The following is a 19107-nucleotide window of genomic DNA, read 5'->3' as shown; positions in this document are numbered from 1 at the left end:
ATTTGAATGTTACTGCGAATATCGCTATAAGAACTGAGTTACCGAGCGACCGCGGCTCCATATAATCACTGGCTGTTATCCAAAGTTGCCGGTGTGACACAAACTTTGAGAAGGAAAGTGTTCGCCACTCCTGCCGCTTAGCGGCACGCAGCGATGACGACGACGACGGTTCAGTTTTAAAATCATAGAGTTAATATAGGAAGACCCTAGAGAACGTACTTGGCGCGCCGTCAATGGGATTCTCCTATCCCCGAGCGTCGCCTCCCGGGCGCAACCATCCGTTGGTCATGTACAGTTTTAGTGGACGAATTTCTGCCCACTAACTACAGCGGAGCTGCTCCATTTGTTGTCAACCCTGTGTAGTCACGTGGGATAACAAACGGGGAAACGAACCGATGGAGGGAAGAACGTCCCGATGTACGAACCTTCGGAATACGTGCAGAATTCAGTAGTGCTACCAGAATCGCAAGGTAAACGTTGTCATATCAAACGTGAATCATGAGATTACATGCGACACCGCCATCCCTTTGCCTTCGACTAACACACATGAAGATGTTTACCGCCTATGACGTGTTGAAGTGGCGTCTGTATGCTTTGCGAGCGAAATCAATAAATCGTTATGCATCGTAACAAATGTAGGCACGTATTTCCGAAGACAACAATAATCCAAAGACGAATACACACGGTAAACCACTGATCTCTATGTATAAAGGCTGGATCGTGCATAGGAGAGGAGCTCGTGGGAGAGAGGTGCGGCAACCGGCCGCCATGTTGATGGGCCCACTGGCGCCGTGTCTCCCATAGGAAACAATGGGGAGCGATTTGATTTGGAGTATTTATTGCGCTTTAAACGCTCCTCATTGCTGATTACCACGCATCTTTCCTAGGAATCAGTGTGCTGATGTATTCCAAACGTGCTTCATCCTTGTTCCTCTAGTTTCTAATGGTAATAATTGCCTTCTTTTTCTTCTCCGTTGCCTGTATTCCGAATAGGGGGTGTCGTAACTGTCGTGCACAGGGCACATACGCATGATGGTGAATTCGGTGAATGTCAACCTATAAAATTAATTATTTTTACTCAGAAAGGTTTCACGCTGTTTGTTATTGTAAGGTACTTCCGATTTTATATTTTTTGTTTGTTTTCGTTTGTTGTTCAGTTTTCGTGTGGCGTGGCTCTTTATTTTATTCACCACATCACCACTAGCAATGAGGTGGAGTATGGACCCTGGCAATGAAACTCCCTATTCCTCATCTTAAAATAACGTTATTGTCTCGAGTGCTTTGCAGAAGTTCAGCTGTCAGCGTATTTCATTGCAGAAATTCGAAGCCCTGTGCACCAAGAGCATGCACATGCATGACATATCACACACGCTGTAGGAGCGACTGCACATGCGAGGTTAACACAGCAATTTATTTACTTCCATAGTACCTCACAGATTAAAAGAACAGTGGAACAAATCGGCATATTGGCGTAGGTTCTGCATCCGGTTCTTCGGCACAGCTGAGCGACTGTGAGGGGAACCTGCAAGCACAAGCGCATTGTTTATAGAAAATACATGGTCTTGAGATTTGTAGGAGCAGCCACACATACTTTCTTAGTACGCAATGGCACCAGCGAAGTAGCAATGCAAACAAGTCCGAGTTGTCAGATGCACGCGATACGAATAAACAGATTTTTCTTCAAAATAAAGAGCTTACCTGCGAAAAGTTATCCCTCTTTCTCTGTCCGCGTGAAGTGTACTCAAAGCTGCAACAAACTGGCGTGACATGCCCTTTAATTTAAAGGAAATTTAAAAAAAATACGGGCAGCACCGCTTGCACTAAATGCAGACGACAGGATGCGATGGGCCCACCAATATGGCGGCCGGTGACCACGCTGTGGACCACCCTATGCGCGATCCAGCCTATACTATAGAGATCAGTGCGGTAAACCGACATCTGCATGCTGCTCTGCGCGCCAACGGGAACCGGAAATGGCGAAAACGAAACCACTCACCATTCCATGCTCTGGTCTGTCCAGTTTCGCGATAATAATGTGACGACAGCACAGAAGCGAGTGATGTAGTGGGAAAATATTCACTGCCTATTTGTTTAACGAAGACATGTGAGATACCCACATAGTGCGCTGAATTTAGAGAGCGAGTGATGAATTTAGGAAAAGGAACACGTCAAGTTTAGCGGAATGAAGAAGCCAACGGAAGGCAACACCTTCCATGACCAACGGATGGCAGCTCCCTTGTGGCCACGCTTTTTTTTTTTTTAGCGAGTCCGAGACTCCTGTCTACAACCAAAATAGCCTAAATGTCGGTGATGGTGATATCACATTGTAATGCCATATTATCAGTCAACCGCTGAACTATTGATACTGCAAAGCTGTTAATTATGTAAACGACCAGTTTAACTCCGCTTCCCAGTAAAGTGGCGTAAAAGTCTATATGCAAGGAAAGGGTAATGATAACACGATAAAATCAACAGTTAAGACGTTATCCGATGTCCTTAAGAAAGTGACACGCTGACACGAGGATACCCCTGTGTGTCATGATAAGCGAAAATGTGTGAAGCTCAGCTCAAGCGTACATAATTTGTCTTTCTTCAGTTTGGAACTATATCTGTGAGTATTCTGGAGTAATGTGATCGACGTAGCAGACTGCACGTCCCAGGCAACACACACTGCGCATGGAATGGAACTCCGACGCTAAGCATATGGTTCTGGAATGTGGAATGCAAAGCTTCGACTTCAGATTAACGTAGGTCACACATAGAATTTCAACGCGTGGCCCGCACTGCGTAGATATACCGCACTTTCCTCGGTGACCGACCGACGGCAAAGAGGGGAACGTTAGCGCTACTACGATTCTCTGTAGAAAAATTACGCGACAAGGAATGTGCACTGCACAACGTTTTCCCAGAATGTTTTACATCCAGGTTCCGCCTGGGAAATGCACCCATGAAAACAACGTTGATTTCTTATGGGTGAATCAACAGCATTTTTCAATGAAAGGTGAAAGTCACTGAAAAGGTTAGCTAGCTGTAGGACTCGAACCCACATCTTCTGGATTGCCGGTCCAGGGCTCTACCAATTGAGCTAAGCTAACACGCCTTCTCAGCGACTTCCAGGGTGCGTCATGTGAAGGGACAAACCAGCCACTCTCTCTCACTCATCCTCCTTTCACTCTTACATTTTCGCTCCCTCATACACACATTCATTCGACGGGATCGACGCAAGCGGCAACTGTTGAACATGAAAGAACTGATGTTCTGAGGCTGGAACAACATAGAAAGCTTTGTATGTATTTGTCCCTTCTATGTTGTTCCAGCCTCAGAACATCAGTTCTTTCATGATCAGCATTTTTCAGTTCACCGTTCGAATTCGAGAACGCGCAAATGATTGCCGCTCACCTGGAATCAGCAGACCTAAATGTTTAGACAAAAAGCGCAAGACGTTGTCTTTTCTTTTAATGTTCCCTCAGGACGCAGAAAGGCGATAGTGTGCTCTTTCACCGTCATAGTTTTAAAAGATATGTTTGCATTTAGCTGAGACATCCTGTACGTGTCTATTCAGGCTATTAGTGCATATTTTGAATATGGTTAGTTCGTAGTTGCATGCATATTTCAATTTTATTTCCTTTGGGATGGGAGTGAGTAAAAAGCCAGAAGGCCTAACAGCAACAACAACTTTATTTTCAGAAGGAGAGTGGGGAGGTTCATCTCCAGAAGCGATATTCTAGCCAATTGCTGGTGGGGATGTGGGGAATGAAATACTGAGCCCCTTCACAATGACGATCGGAGTCCGATGGTGTCCAGAAATGTCAAAGGAGCTTCGAGCGCAGATCGTTGCTGGGCTGGATTGGGCCAGGGACCAAGCAATTTCGATAGGGAGAAGGGGCGAGAGTCCAGCTGACTAACAGACACGGAGAGTGCGGTTCGGGAAGGTTGGTAGTGGGGGCAATGAAGAAGAATGTGCTCTTCATCCTCTAGAGCACCACAGTGGCAGCAGGTGCGAGAGTCAACTTGTCTCAAGCGGTAACGCCACTGAGCTGTGAAGGCCACATCGAGTCGCATTCGGTGGATTAATGCAGCATCTTGACGAGAAGGCCTGGCCGAGACTCTGCTCCGAAGAAAACATCATACGACAGCATTATAGAGAAATTACGTAGAAGAAGCGCATAAAAATATAATTTTAATTAATCCCCGGATATAAAGAAATCGAAAAATTCTGGTTTCGAAAACAAGGAAGTTTCTACTGACGCATCTATAAACTGGTTAAACAAAGACGCCGACATGTACTGTATTGACTGTTTCTGGTAATTAGTTCTACATATCGGTACATTAAATTGTACAGCTCTATGTTGATAGGAATAGGAACGTTTCCGAAGATTACACAAATCCAAGAATTCGACACGATTATTACGAACACTTAAGAATACGTTAATGTCAATTTGTAACTTAAAAAAAACTGAAATTGGCATAATGTTATAGCATCTAAACAGCTCTCTGGAATGCTCAAGAGAACGCGGGCCAGTCATAATTTTTTCGAGGCTCTTGTTTGCAGGACAGATAGTACATTTATGTTCCTGGCGGTGGTAGTACCCCACACCATAAAACAATAACTACATCTAGAAACAAAGTGTGAGTTATATATTCCCAACTTGACATTTTTTGGCTGTAGATAACGACGTCTACATAACATTCCAGTCGTCATTCTCATCTTGACGGACAGCGAAGCCATTGGTTAGATTGGTGCGCCATGGCAGAAGCCTTGCGACACACACGAACCAACGGTAAAGCTGCGCCATCTCTTAGGCGAAAGCAGAGGCTTGGTAAGTGCCTGACCTCCACGTCCTCCCATTGGCAGGCACCCAGGAGGAGGAGCCTCAGAGAGCACCTCATCAGCGCTCAGAGAGCAGACGGCCTTTGCCAGCGGGTGTCCCAGTGGCTTGCAGAACAAGACCCAGCGGACACCGGAAATGCTGTAGAAGGGTACGACTCCTATCTGCTGGGTGAGGATGGCATCCTGCTCAGGTACATACCCCAGGCGGAGGACGATGGCAGCTCCTCCCCGTTTAGAGTCGTGGTGCCACGGAAGTTGCGTAAGTCGTTCATACGTTGCTTTCGTGACTCGGCCTTGGCATGTCACAGTAGCGGCAGGAAAACTTATGAAAAGTTGTGTCGTGTTGGGACATGGCCAGGAATGAGGAAAGACGTAGCAAAGTATGTTCGCACTTGTCCCGTATGCCAGAAAGCTAAACCTCGTGGTGGTTTGCCACCGGGACGCTTACAGCCTGTTCGTTCCAATAGGCCTTGGCAAATTGTAGCTTGTGATGTTATGGGACCTTTTCCCCGTAGCCGCAGAGGTAACCAGTATCTTTTCGTAGTTACTGATCACTTCACGAAGTGGGTTGAGCTTTGAGGGACGCTGACTTCACAAAAAGTGTGGGAGAAATTGTTCGAGACCTTTGCAAGGTGCGGATTCCCAGCTCAACTGATCAGCGATAATGCCAGTTACTTTACAAGTAAGGTGTTTTCCGATTCTTGCGCTGTCTTAGGCATTCAGTATAAGAAGACTTCTCCGTATCACTCTCAGGCTAACATTACCGAACGTGTTAATCGGAACCTGAAAATGTTGTTGGTTGCTTTTACTAGTCAGCACCACCGTGATTGTGATCTTCGCGTGGCTGAGCTGACGTTCGCTACACGCACGACGGTCAACAGGTCTACAGGCTTCACCCCGGCGTTCCTGAACTGGGGACGAGAGGCACCTTTTCCAGTGGAGAATGCTCTGGGCCTCCGGGATGGTGCTACCCGGCCTCCTTATTCAAGGTTTGCTGAGGACCTCCGGAGTCGGCTGGACGATGCAGCCCGGACTGCTCGGGAGAACATGGACGTCGCAAGGTTGGATCAGGCTCGCCAGTACAACGGTGGACGTCGGAACCTCACCTACAGCGTCGGTGACCTCGTCATTCGACGGACTCACCCGCTAAGTGATGCGTCACGAGGCTTTGCAGCTACACTCGCAGATAGGTGGGATGGCCCTTTTGAGGTAAGTGCGTGCCCCTCCGGCCTCACTTACAGGCCTCGTCGCTGCGACACCGGCGAAGAGTCTGGGCCAGTTCACATCTCGGACCTGAAGACTTATCACCTCCGGGACCCGGACGGAGACGATACCGACCTTCCGCCTCCTCCCCTGCAGGACTCGGACCAGGGAGCCCCTCCCAGACCTGCAAGACGTCGCTACAACCTACGTCCCCGTAGACAGCGCACGTGACGCCACCTCATCGGCCGCTAGTTTCTAGTGCTCTCGATTTGGTTTGGCCTTTTCGCTAATTATCTGTCTGTCTTTCGTTTTCACGACTGTTTACGATAATTAGTGTTGTGCGAGGGCTGGACAGACCCTCTCGGCTGGGAGCTCCCCCCTGACCGTTCCATTCTTTTACCATTTTTTAGGATGGCTCCACGTCACAACCAGACCGGCCGGAGCAGTAGCCGAGGGTGCTCCCGCCAGAGGACTCAGAGGCCCACCAACCCCCCAACCGATGTTGGCGTCCTCGGCGATGAGCGGATCGGTGGATCACCAACACCCCACCAGGGCGGAGATCCACCGATCTGCTCATCGCCGAGGACGCCTACATCAGTCCCGGCTCGATGCAGCACGCACAGCACGCAGGGAGCGTGCGGCGTCGAACGACATCGCGGCGGCTGTCGCACTCCTCCAGCGCCAACGTCCAGACCTCATGAGCGTTCCGGCCGCCCCTCCACCCCGTCTTCCCGAGGACTGCGTCATCGATATGCCGGACGACGTGTGAGGACCGCTCGACTACATGACCCTGGTCGCCGCTTGGTGGGGCGTTGGGACCTCCGGGGCGCGGCCCCACGGACTTTCCGGTGGCTACTGCCATTTGTAGACGTCGGGTCGACCTCTGAACTTTTCCTCTCTTCATCTTCTGTTTGTGAGCGGGTCGCCCAGTCTTGTGGGGAGGGGGAATTGTATGACTATCTTTTTATCACGTTTCGCCGGGCTGAACTTTGTTATCGTCGTTGGTTGTTATCATTATTTGCTGGCGTTGTCTACTGTTGTGGCTGCGGAACTGTTGTAGGGGGGTCGTGGTCGTTCATATTTAAGCAGGCGTTTTCCCGCGCGGAGTGGTCTTCGAGTGGTTGCCGGTTGTTTCGGCGGTTGCGTGTCGTGCTGCTGTGGAATAACCGGTATGTTGTGTTGTTAAACTCTGTTGGTTGCCTCGCTTCTTGATTCTGCCGAGCGGACGGATTACGGCCCTGAGAGTGGGAACTACTGCCCGGTTGGGGGGTAGTTGTCCACAGTGTGCGCTTTGTATCAACCTGTATTTTTCAAAGTAAGCAACCGTATGAGATATGATGAATGTGCCTGGGTGGGTGCGTGAACTGTTCTGCGATTTTGTATTGCACAGATGTGATAGGCACGGATACACGGATGTACGCCACGCAAAAGCGCTCTGGTAAGAATAAGAATACTCGTATCTCTGCGAAGGTATATAGTTAGTACGTGCAGAAACCGGAATTGCATGATCCACTTTTGATCGGTTATTTTCAGGTCCTTCGAGGCGCAGAGCACCGAAACTGCTTTCCCGGAAGCGTTGTGTATACGTACGGAAATCCACATTGACATGCCAAAGAACCTAGCAAATATATTAAAGACCGCCTGAAAGCCGAGCTTCATGATTCTGTAAAGCAAGTCACAAAGCATGCCTTCTCCAAAAGAGGCTTGTTGCGACGATACCCTGTGATGTGCTTGTTAGCTATGTAAATACACTTTTTCGCAACGCTTGTGCAGCGATTTCGAGAAAAGTAGTGACATCATATTTGCATGTCTGTGAATAAGCGTGATGAATACAGTATTTCCGTTGCAATATCTGTGTTTGTCACTTTCTGACGTCCGCCTCGTACACCAGTAGAATAATGAATGAAAGGCACAGCACCGTACCACCTGAAAGCACGCAGAGCGTTCCGCCATGTTGGATAAGCATGAAAAACAGCGTCCGCGGACGAATGCGGTACCCGCCGCCTTATCCAAAATCATAGCGGATGCGCACGCGCAGAATTGGTCTTGCAACCACTGGGGTCGGATTTGGTGCTGCAGCTGCCCTAATAACGTCCCCATTGCGATCAATGGGAGAGTCCCATCCCTGATTATACACTTGACTGACTTTGCACTGGGCTTTCAGAGGTGTCTTAGGACACCCTGACGTAAGGCATCAAGTGCTACATGACCCTCTGACGCCATCCTCTCAAACGTTGCGGTGCAGTGTGCCTCATATGCACCAAACGCTCAAAACCTCCAAACGCTCATATGCACCGAAAAAAGTTGGTGGTTTTGAGCGTTTGGTGGAAATGAGCAGGAGGGGAGAACACGCTCATAAGCATCAAACGTCCAGAACATCCGAATGCTCATATGCACCGAAAGGCGGGCGACCACAAAGGCCGGGTCTTCCTCTCCCGCATTTGGAACAAGGTCATAGGGTGAGAAAGGTGGAATGAATGGCGACTACCAAGGCCGCTTAATGTGTCAGTTTCAAGTTTATGTAACAGCTTGGTCCTGCTTGTATGTAGCCAGAACGAATAGCGCCTTCTCGTTTATGGATTTCAATTTGAGCTTTATTTTCATAGACACGGAGGCAGCCTAGACCAAAAGACTTGATTCTAGCTCGAAAGGCACTCGGCTCCCAGGGCTGTAGCAACAAAGAGCGTGGTCCCCTCCGAACATATGACCGGATTCACTTACAGTGCATAAGCTGGAATACGATATTTATATAGGGTTTATATTATGCATACATAGGCCTGCGGTGAACCTTTGCGCAAAACCCTTCTTTCGAGCCTTGTTCTTGGCAAGTTGGTTCGCCAATAATCCTGGCGGTTACCGTGGTACAAGGAGCTTCCCAATGAAGACCACTGAGGGATGCTCGCATATTTTCTGTGGTGGGTAGTCTTCTTGGACTACCCAGATCCCCGAGCAAGAGAGTTAGCACGCCCCCTTCCTTTCCTGTGCCACCATCATCTCTCCTCTCTTCTCCCTCCCCTGGGTGCACCGAGCCGCCACTTCAGAGTAGGCTGACCGCACCTTCCCCCTACATCACCCCACCCCCCTCTCTCAAACGTTGCCTGCCTGCGTACTGCTGATGAGGCCCAAGAAGACCGAAACAGCTGTCCTCCCAGTTTCATTTTGAATGTTTAGAAGTACAGGATTTTCACAAAAGTTAAGTACTTATGTTGTGCATAAAGAGCATATCTAATTTCAGAGTTGTGTAGTGACGATGTAATAAACATGTTTATGTTATTCGTGGAATATTTTTCTTTCACCCTCTGTGATAACAGCGGTCTTATTACTTTGGTTTTGTGCTAATCTTCCAAACAACAAGGTGTCACATCAGGTTGGATCTCATACAGAGAGGCGAGCAATTTGGTGGCATGGCACGAGATGGCAATTGCTCCGAAAGCTAGTCGTTCATTATATATAGTCTTTGGTTTGCGAGATTTCGCGCACGTTGAGGTGCACACAAACTTTAAAAACGTCTGTGGCATCCCCCGTGACCATAGTTATATCCACGTTGTAGTTGCGACATAGAGCCACCACTTTTTGCTTCTTTTTTTCAAGTGGATCTACGGCTGTCATGCAGTTTGGGCATAATCGAGAATGCGTAAGATCAGTTCTCACGCGACCACTCTTCGGCCACAAATTCCATCCCACAAGTCACATACAGTGAGAATATGTGTACCATTAGATCACACGCAACCACTCCGCGTCCACCAATTGGGTCCCCGTAACCTCGTACGCAGAGCCCTTATGATATTGAATAGGGGAGCTATGTGACCTAACGGGCTCACATACGGACCCACCTCAACCCTTCAATGGCGACACGTAAATACCCATTGGGGTCATGAATGGTCCAATAAAAACCAATTTGGTCTCATTAAAGAATCCTATGGGATCTTGTGATATTTTTTTATAGGGTTAATAGACCGTATGCAAAACCTAGCGCCATCTCGTAGCACTCCCGGGAACCTACCGGCATTCCGCCATGTCTGAGGCGTCCTCTCCGGCACGAGCAATGCAAACGGCTGTCATACAACAGCTCTTTCATGTGTCCTGCTTCTCACATATGCTGGCTCACTATCTTATTTGTATGATGAGACACGGGTTTCAAAGGGAATGTAAACCAGGTAAGAGAGCCTCAAATGTCTGTATTCCTTATTGCACTGAAAGCATTGAGCGCTGTGACATAGGTTTGGCAAGAAAATAACGTTAACCTAGTGCAACGATGCTTTGTAATCTCATCCCAAGAGAAATTTATACAGTTTAGTAGAGCTCATTTGAGAAGTGGGTAGTGCACTTTATACAGCAGAAACATTTGGTACAAAATAAAAGCTTAGTACGATTGTAGTTGTTGCTATGAAACCCGCTGTGATGCTCACCGTTACGCACTGGTATAAAATGGGGTCTTTCTCAGCTCGGTGAATCTGAGTTTTCGTTATTTGAGCATCTCCACATAATTGTCACGTTTGGTTGCACTGCATTTCACGTGACTGTTTACCAGACAGATAGTCCTCCTTAGATGGGCCCCTCAGACGGTGCACTCTGACTGTTTCGATCATTTAGTGCGAGGACACTTCATGCTCGCCTTACAGTCACCTTCAACAGCTTCCCTGAGACAGATGTGACTGCTAGCCATCAAGAGAAAAGATGAAGTTCAATGCTGGCACAGCAAATGTGTGTTCAAGCACTTCAAAGAGACTGATTTTGACGCAAACGTGCCAAATGGAAGACGGGACATCTATGAATTTCTTGTGCCATCAGTCTTCACAATCAAGAAGAAGAAGAAGCTAGAGAGAAAACTACCAAGGGAACGCGTAGTGATGCAAAACTATCGATCAGTCACCGATAGTATCCAGAAACATCGTAGGTTTGGGATAATTGACCATCGATACTCCACAACCGTACTAAGCTTTTATTTTGTGCCAAATGTTTATGCCGTATACAGTGCAGTAAATAGTTCTTAAATGAACTGTACTGAACTGTCTAAATATGTCATAGAATGGCATTAAAGAGCAGGTTTGCATTAGGTTAACGTAAGTCTCTCTCCCAAAATCGAAATGACAGCGCTCCAATGCAACAAGGAATCCAGAAGCACTCTTACCTTGCTTGCGTTCTCTTTTGAACTCCTCGTCTCACCATGTGAATAACATAGTGAAACAGCACATGTGTGAGGCAAGACGCGCGATAGAAAAGCTGGACGTGAGTCGTGTGTATGGCTCGGGTCGGGGAGAGAGCCTCAGACATGGCGGAATTCCGAAGGTTTCCGTGCGCGCTACGAGAGGGCGCTGCGTTTTGCATATCGTCTATTGCTGTAAACCCCATGTTACCGAAAGCGTACGACATACAGTTGACAATTGTGTGCCGCTGGCTGCCGTTGGCTCCGTTTTCTTTTTTCCATCAAAAATGGTTTCGGAGCGGTTACAAAAGTTTATCTATACGCTAAAAAACAAAAATCGCTAATCGTGCAAACTGTGAAAAGCACGGTCGTGGTGAAAACATGCAGCGAAACGGTTAAACCAGTCCTCCTCAGGTACCCGCGCACGCGGCTGTAGAGTATGTGCCCATACACCATGTTGCAAGCCCATTGACCTAGACTGTGCGCGCGCTCCTATTGGTCGAGAACGTTTTGAAATCGCATTTTGTACGCGCGCATGCGCGTACAGCGTCGCGGCCGTTTCAGTATAGTTTCGAAATAGCATGGCGGGCATGTCGTCCTCCTGTGTTCGGTGGTGTCAATCGACAGAACAGTTTGCAGAAATATGTTGGCGGGTTTATTCGTGCGTTATTGTGAGTCTACGCGTGTTGTGCTGTTTCTGGGCACAACTATATTATCCCACGAACAATTTGTCAACTGCGGTACCGGGATGCTTCATGAGTTGGAGCGTGAAGAACAAGTTCGGGCACCGTTGGATTTCGAGGACTGTCAACAAAGACAGGATTACGTGCCACACAAGCGCTTTTCGCTTCGCTATAATGGATGCACCGCAAGCAGCGAAAGATGGTCATCATGAAATGGTACGCATTCATCAGACTGGCTCGGTATTAGGAGTTGAACGGTGTGTTCGTTCTGCTTCATGTTCGAACTTTGTCCCATTGTGTCAGCAACGCACTGGGTTTTGTACGCACAGTGCACCCATGTATCAGATCTTTGAATTAGTGCTTTGTATCAAATAAATCTTTATTTTACCCCAAAATCGCTTTAGTTATTTTGAATACCGAGTAATGGCGGCAGGCCTGAGAATTTATCTTGGCAATTGCCATTGCGTTACGAGTGGGATTCTGTGCTATACCGAGAAAAATGACCACGGGGAACCCATTTCCGCAAAGAAAACGTCAAGTTGCCTTAGAAAATTTCGGAGCTCAATTCAAGAAATTAACTTTCCGTCAATTAAAATGAAACAAAAATGTTACCAATATGTGGCAACAGTTATTGGCAGAAAAAAAATCCCTTGACCGCATGTCCCTCCCGGGCCAACGTCTTTTACTATGAATTTCTATCATGGTTGGTGGACCACCCTGTATATGGAGGAATGAAACCTAAGAACGGAACATGGCGATCCTCGAGGATCTTCAAATTTCCATTGGCCCTTCGCGCAGAGTGATGTCATCTGCCGCACACCTTCTCCAAGCGAGGGGATACAGCGGCTTCCCCTTCATTCGTAAGGCTCTTCACGAATGGACCCATGACCTCATCCGTGAGGTTTCTCACGAAAGGCCTCACGGCCTCAACCGTGAGGTTCCTCACAAAGGGCCTCACGGCCTCATCGGTGGGGCTCCTCACAAAGGGCCTCACGGCCTCATCTGTGAGGCTCCTCACGGAATACGTTGTGCCCTCACGTATTGATGGCCTCACGACGACTGCCCTCATGAGGGCCCTCACGGTGGGCCTCATGAGGGACAATGCCTCACGACTGTCCTCATGAGGAACTTTCAGCGTGGTCTGGCCTCACTCACCCTCACCTCATCGTCGTGAGGTGAGGGTGAGGCGTCCTCATGAGAGTCCTCAACAGTGAGGCCGCTCAGCTATGCTGCTCCAGCCCCCGCATTGGTATGCGGAGGACCGCCTTACCCTTCCTCTACAAGTGTTATGTGCGGCCCATTCTGGAGTTCAGGTGCTTTCTGTTCTCCCACCTCCCGGACTACTGCCTGAACAGGCTCTTTGTTATCGAGAGGAAAGCCTTGCGCCTATGCTTGGGTCTCCCTAAATATGCAGCCAATCAGGCGCTTTATGCCGAAGCTCGTATCCCTCCCCTCTAGACCCTGTTTCGCCTGCTGTCAGTGAACTGCTTCCTTTCCCTCTGCCAGAGCCCTCTGGCGTTCAGACACAATGAGTCCCTCAGGAACGTGACTCGGTGGGTCTCTCGGCGGTGGCGCAGGTCCAACACACCCCAAATTGTATTCGTCGACTCCTTTTTGGCACCCTATCGCTGTCTGATCTGGCCCCACCCACCTGCCCGCTGAGGGACCTGTCTCTGCTGATCGCCGAAGCTTTCCTCCCTGGACGTGTCCTAGCTCCTCCGGCCAGGCTCGAGGCCCTCCTCACGGACCACGTCAGCCGGTTCCACTCTCACTTGGTTGTTGCCACAGATGCCCCCGTGTCCGCCGCTGGCGGGTGCTGGAATTGTCTTCCCGCAGCTGGATGCGCACTTCCCGATTCGCCTCCCGGACTTCACTCCAGTATTTGAGAGCGAGCTCCTCGTCATGATACTGGCTCTCCGCATGGTCCCTCCTCAGTTCTGCAAGGTTCTGTTCCTGTCAGACTCTCTATCTGTCATCGCAGCTCTGTCGGACCCCTCTGCCGACGCCTGGAAGACCTTCCTGTCCCTTACTCCGAGTCATATCACGGACGTCGTCTCGACGTGGATTCCAGGACCACGTGGCCTCTCTGTCAACGAGTTGGCTGATAACCTGGCCAAGGCATCCCTCGCTGGGCCCTCATCGACCTGTTACCTCCACTGCCCGCAGTAACTCGGGCCAGATATGGGAGGCTGCTGGAGCTGTCTGGACGCCGCTTGCCTGACCACCGTTACGATCACCTTTCCTTCGCGTGGCACACTGACCGCTGCCATTCGCGCCGTGTTGAAGTCCTGCTGACGCGCCTTCGATGCCACGCCTAGCCTCTAAACTTTTACCTTCACCGCGCGGGTACCCATCCATCGCCAGCGTGCCCACACTGCGGGCAGGTCGAGACCACTAAGCATCTGCTGCTGCACTGTCGCCTGTACGACAGGTCCCGCCGCAACCATTTCACCCTGCCCTTTACCAGACAAGGCATCCCTCTTTCCTCGTCCTTACTCTCCTTCGGAGCCTCACACACGGTGATATGGATCCCCGAAGTGGCGTCCAGCGTCGCTGCCTTCTTATCTACCTGCGGCCGCTTTTGAGTCGCTCGGCCCGAGTAGCCTGACCACCTAACCGCCACCACCATTCCCATCTCTATAACGACCGCCCGTCCCCCTGGAACTATCATAACTATCACTATCTGTGGTGGGGGAACTATCACCCACCAAGTTTGGTGGGTGACTGGAACTCAGCAGAAGCCGAGCGAATGGACAGAAGCGGTTTTGGTGGGCTGGTTCTTCTTCTTCAACCACAAAGGAAATGGCCCTTAGCCACACAGGGCGATTGGCCAGGAGTATGAGAGGGGGTATGATAGTTCCAGGGGGACGGGCGGTCGTCATAGAGATGGGGATGGTGGTGGCGGTTAGGTGGTCAGGCTACTCGGGCCGAGCGACTCAAAAGCGGCCGCAGGTAGATAAGAAGGCAGTGGTTAGCGTGCTGGCCATGTCACGCCGAGACTGGGAGGTACCCGGGTTCGAATCCCGGTGCCGGCTGTGCTGTCTGGGGTTTTCCTCAGACGTTTTCAGACATATGTCGGCACAGTTCCCTTAGAAGTCGGCCCAGGACGCACATTCCCCCAGGGCGTCAGTCGTGACGTTGCCCACCTCTGTGAGGCCGACAACGGCGAGCCCTTTCACCACTCACCCACCACACCCACCCACCACCAAACTTGGACAACAAAAGACGGATTACGAACTATGAAAGGCAGCATACCCCGAAAAGCAGTAAAAGGGAGTGCAACCTGTGTACCTGAATAACACATCATAAATGGAAGGTATGCAATATTGTTGGGGTTTATTGGTTACATTTGAGGCAGAGACTGAAAGCTCTAGTTCTTGGTATGTTCGCGAACGGTTTGGGTTGCCGTCTTCTTTTTCTTCGTCGCCTTCTCTGCTTCAAAACTCTCCAAGGAGTCCTTAACTCCACGCAGAAATTCGTACCTCTCCTTGTCATAGACATAAATTGTGTAAATCTTTTTGCCATCTTCGTTGTCGGACGGTGCACGCTTCCGCTGCATTTCATCGCGCTGCCGATCGCGACGCGGACAAGCACAAGCCTTCACTTCCACGACACGACGTGCAATGTCTCGACCTTCCGGAGATCGTAGAATAAAAAGCACTGCAGTAGCCCGTCGGTTAATGCTGCCTGCACAGCTGTTGCGACACATGAAACGCAACCTGTACGTAAACAGATCGTTACTTTCACGATCCGGATCCTCGAAAGGAACTGTGAGAAAGTTACGCTGCCCGTTTGCTTCATCTTCGGAGTACACGGTGGCTGGGTTATCGCAAAGCATCCAGTGATCACGAGAATTATTCTTTCCGTCCGATCCCACAGCGTGTAAAGAACACCGGCGAATATTTTTGAGCCTCAGACCTGGATCTCGATACACGGCGACAATGCAAACAGTCGTACCTGGAGGCTGAGCTTGGTCAGTGACGAAATGAACTGGAACCGCGTTGCCCATCACGGTGTAAAGCTTGCGCCTGTCTTCCGAGTACGTCCAAACGTTGTTTGTTGATGCATAATCTTTGAACTTAACTTGGAATCCAACGTCACCTGGCCAGTCTTCGGCACTGTGGTTTGCGCAGTTTGTGTTTGGTACCTGAACATTCGTCGGACGAGGTTCGACGTCTTCTTGCTTGACAGCCTCCATGTTGACAGTAGTTGAACGAAGGTGCCCAGGCATGTTTTCGATGCCTGCTCATTCGCCTCGAAGCGTCCGTTCAACCTCCTCCCCTATCCTCCTCTGCACCGCGCCGTTTGGGGCGCTCGCATCCTAGGGTTCTCCTCAATGCAAATGCTATAGAGCGCTCGTATATGCGTTGACGACTGCCACTACTGGGACGGATGATTGGGAAATCTATTAATATTAAATCAGGTACTTTTTTAAGAAATTCGACTGGTCGGGATATTGATTCTGAAGTGCGCAAAAAGCTCACTGAAAAGTGGAGAACCCAACGCTGCTGGCGCTCTTGGTGTCATATATGTATTTTACATCACATTATGTAAAATCGCAGTTGCGTCTTGCTTTGAACTGTATGCGCAAATACGTGGCCTACAGGTTTGACAGCTGCTGTTGCATGCGTACATGTGTACACAATATTGTAACGAACTACTCCAGGAATTACGAAATGGTGTTAACTCCGCGCTTTGATTTATTTATTTATTTATTTCAAGAAATATAATAAAGCTGATCGTTTCAAAGAAGCAGGCTGCTTGTTGTCGTGCCCTCTTGTGCTAGCATCTTCCGCTACGTCAAGGTGCAGTTAGTGTGCGCCGGACAAAAAAAGAAAAAAAGAAGCGGGTGATCCAAATATACCGCGGTTGCTCATCTCCCGGGACTATTTGGCTGAATCATTTTAAACCTCCTAAAGCAACTACTTCTTTCCACAAGACTTAACTTCATGAAAACGGCTTCAACATGCAAATGCGTTTCTCTGCCAGAGGATGTGCGATACGAACGATAGCGCACCTGTTCGTGGCCAAGCTTTCTCGGCTACGCGTTCCTGGCCACGAGGCACACACAAAGCCCACATACGTGAGCATGCTTTGGCAGCATTGCAAACGGCTTTATTTCATTCTTGTACTCTTTGCTTTCCACCAGCATGAGATTACTTATTCATTTTTATTTAAAATGCTTCCGGCATAGAAAGCATTACGAGGAAGGTAATACATTGGGAAACAAATACATATTGCTTGAAAATCTACATTCAAGTGGTGCTAGCAAAGAGGAGGAACCTGCTACTGAAATGTTCAATGAGCCGGAAGTATTAAAATGCTCTGTTCCTTGACGTAACCAGCAGCTTCTGGAAGCGTTGCTTACCAAGTTTTCCCGCACACTGTTAACAAATTTTGCTCTAGGAGTAACTGACAAGAATGACATGGCAATATTTTTCGCCTCAAAGCCGCTTTCACGGAAGGCACTAAAACTATGAAGAAATGCGGTAACAATAACCGGGGCGGAGTATAACTTGAATATATATATAACCGAGACGGATGCGATAGTCCCTTTAAGTTCCCGCGAATAACTCTGGCCATATGAGGGCGAAAATCGTTCGGCGTTCGACACTATACCATGACTACCTGACCCTTTCTACTCCATGCATCGTAGGCAGTTTAAGCAAGCGCTGAAGATTGTTTTATCCCATCAGGCAAGATGCAAAGAGATGAAAATTCATCATGATTTTGTTGCTCCTATAAACGCTTTGCACTATACATACAATATACCGCTATACCACGAAGCCAGAACATGCCTTTCCCCGCATTCTCAAAACCAGCTTGTATGATTATACGTCATCTCAACCGAACTGTTCAGTGCCCCGTGTGACAAATAATGAGAACTGCTAAAATGAACTGGCTGACCTGCACACGGCCAGTACTATGGCCTCCTACAAGGTCTCTAAAGGCCATTTTACCTCCCATCTCTGTGAGGAGAAGAAAGGAATAGACCTAGAATGCCGCAGTCCACGTAAACAATCTCCGTGCCGAAATATGTCCGAGTATTGACGGCGGCACGATATGCAAGAGCAAAGCACTCCCGCAAACCTGTGTCGCGAATTTAAGTTCTCGCGAATGAGTCCTCAAAGCCGCTCTGCTCGAAAACGCGAAAATATTTTCCACGCGGAAAAAACCCAGGGTGTATGCTATAAAAGGTCAGTCACATTTTCGCGCGTGGCACGATACCTATTGAACAGACAGACTTCCGCTGCCGCAGAGTGAAGAAGTTACGCCAAGAAACCCTACAAAAAAATCGTCGATATCAGGCACCGCTTTACAAAATAAATATGGCCACGCAAACTTTCGTCTTCATGCATTTCCTAGGCGCTATACCGACGTAAACACGCCAGTCTGTCGATAGTTGTTTGTAGCTTCCGCATGGGGCGCTAGTGACGTTGATACGATTTGGTTTAGATGTTTTCTGCTATGGTGGCTAGATGAATATTGTCTGGTGTGAGGAGCGCCCACAGCCTCCTATCCGACGAAGCGGGACTCTTGCGGAAGACGGCCACCAGGCGCGCTGCTCCACGGATGTAGGCTAGTTTCTGGGCGCTCTGGCTGGTCCCCGGGCGGAGTTCTTTCGCCGTGACATATCAGAGGGTGAGATAGCGACGCTGTCGCGTCTTTGAGGTGCTTTATTTTACTTTATCGTCGGCTGTGCACTGTTTCTGTGGAATGGTGAGCCTTTAGCAGACTTCTGATGCCCCTGTGAAGAAGAAGCGGCGTGCAAAGACGAACAGAGCGGCGACCATCCGTCGTCGTACATGAACGAATTCAACAGGGGGCCCACGCTACTAGTCAGAAACACTCTTCAAGCTTGTCTCCAAACTTGAAGATACCTTCACAATGCTGTTTTCAATATCATAAAGGGCATGCAGACAGCCTAGTAGAAGTATTGGCATGTGCTAGGGGCAGTGATGGGAAGTACTTGATGTACCAAGTACTCGTACATTTCTGTGTCCTTGTACTTTACTTTAAGTACATTATAAACCGCGTACATTGTACCGTACCTAAAGTACATTTTTCCAAATGCTCTCCCATCAAGTACTCAAGTACAAACTTGGGCTCCAGACAAAAGTCACAAAAGAGTATCAAAAATGCTCATCAAATGCCCATCAATGCTTTTAGTGAGATGCTGTACCAAGAGTCTGTCTCACATTTTGCCAAAACGGATTTTTGTGCTGTCAAAGAGCATATTTGTT

At 48.9% G+C, this 19107-nt stretch overlaps 1 protein-coding gene, 1 long non-coding RNA gene and 1 other non-coding gene across 3 annotated transcripts; 1 reads left to right on the top strand and 2 right to left on the bottom strand.

The window, feature by feature from the left end:
* Nucleotides 1–3022: 3022 nt before the first annotated feature.
* Trnaa-ggc (transfer RNA alanine (anticodon GGC)) lies at nucleotides 3023–3095 on the bottom strand. Its single transcript has one exon. It is a non-coding gene; the product is annotated as a tRNA-Ala (tRNA).
* A 1179-nt stretch (nucleotides 3096–4274) lies between these two features.
* On the top strand, nucleotides 4275–6582 carry LOC135374619 (uncharacterized). Its single transcript, XR_010417030.1, has 3 exons — nucleotides 4275–4781; nucleotides 4856–5090; nucleotides 5713–6582. It is a non-coding gene; the product is annotated as an uncharacterized LOC135374619 (long non-coding RNA).
* An 8651-nt stretch (nucleotides 6583–15233) lies between these two features.
* Nucleotides 15234–16130, bottom strand: LOC135374620 (cellular tumor antigen p53-like). Its single transcript, XM_064607580.1, has one exon. The coding sequence runs from the start codon at nucleotides 16092–16094 to the stop codon at nucleotides 15234–15236; it is 861 nt and encodes a 286-aa protein (XP_064463650.1). The 5' UTR covers nucleotides 16095–16130.
* Nucleotides 16131–19107: the final 2977 nt, after the last annotated feature.

The sequence above is a fragment of the Ornithodoros turicata genome, unplaced genomic scaffold (assembly GCF_037126465.1).
Source record: "Ornithodoros turicata isolate Travis unplaced genomic scaffold, ASM3712646v1 Chromosome86, whole genome shotgun sequence".
NCBI classification, from domain to species: domain Eukaryota; kingdom Metazoa; phylum Arthropoda; class Arachnida; order Ixodida; family Argasidae; genus Ornithodoros; species Ornithodoros turicata.
Note: the sequence above shows the minus strand (reverse complement) of the source record. Positions and strands in the feature narration are given on the sequence as shown.

What these genes read in the sequence shown, in the direction of transcription:
- LOC135374620 (XM_064607580.1), bottom strand. Translation starts at nt 16,094, where the DNA reads ATGCCTGGGCACCTTCGTTCAACTACTGTCAACATGGAGGCTGTCAAG.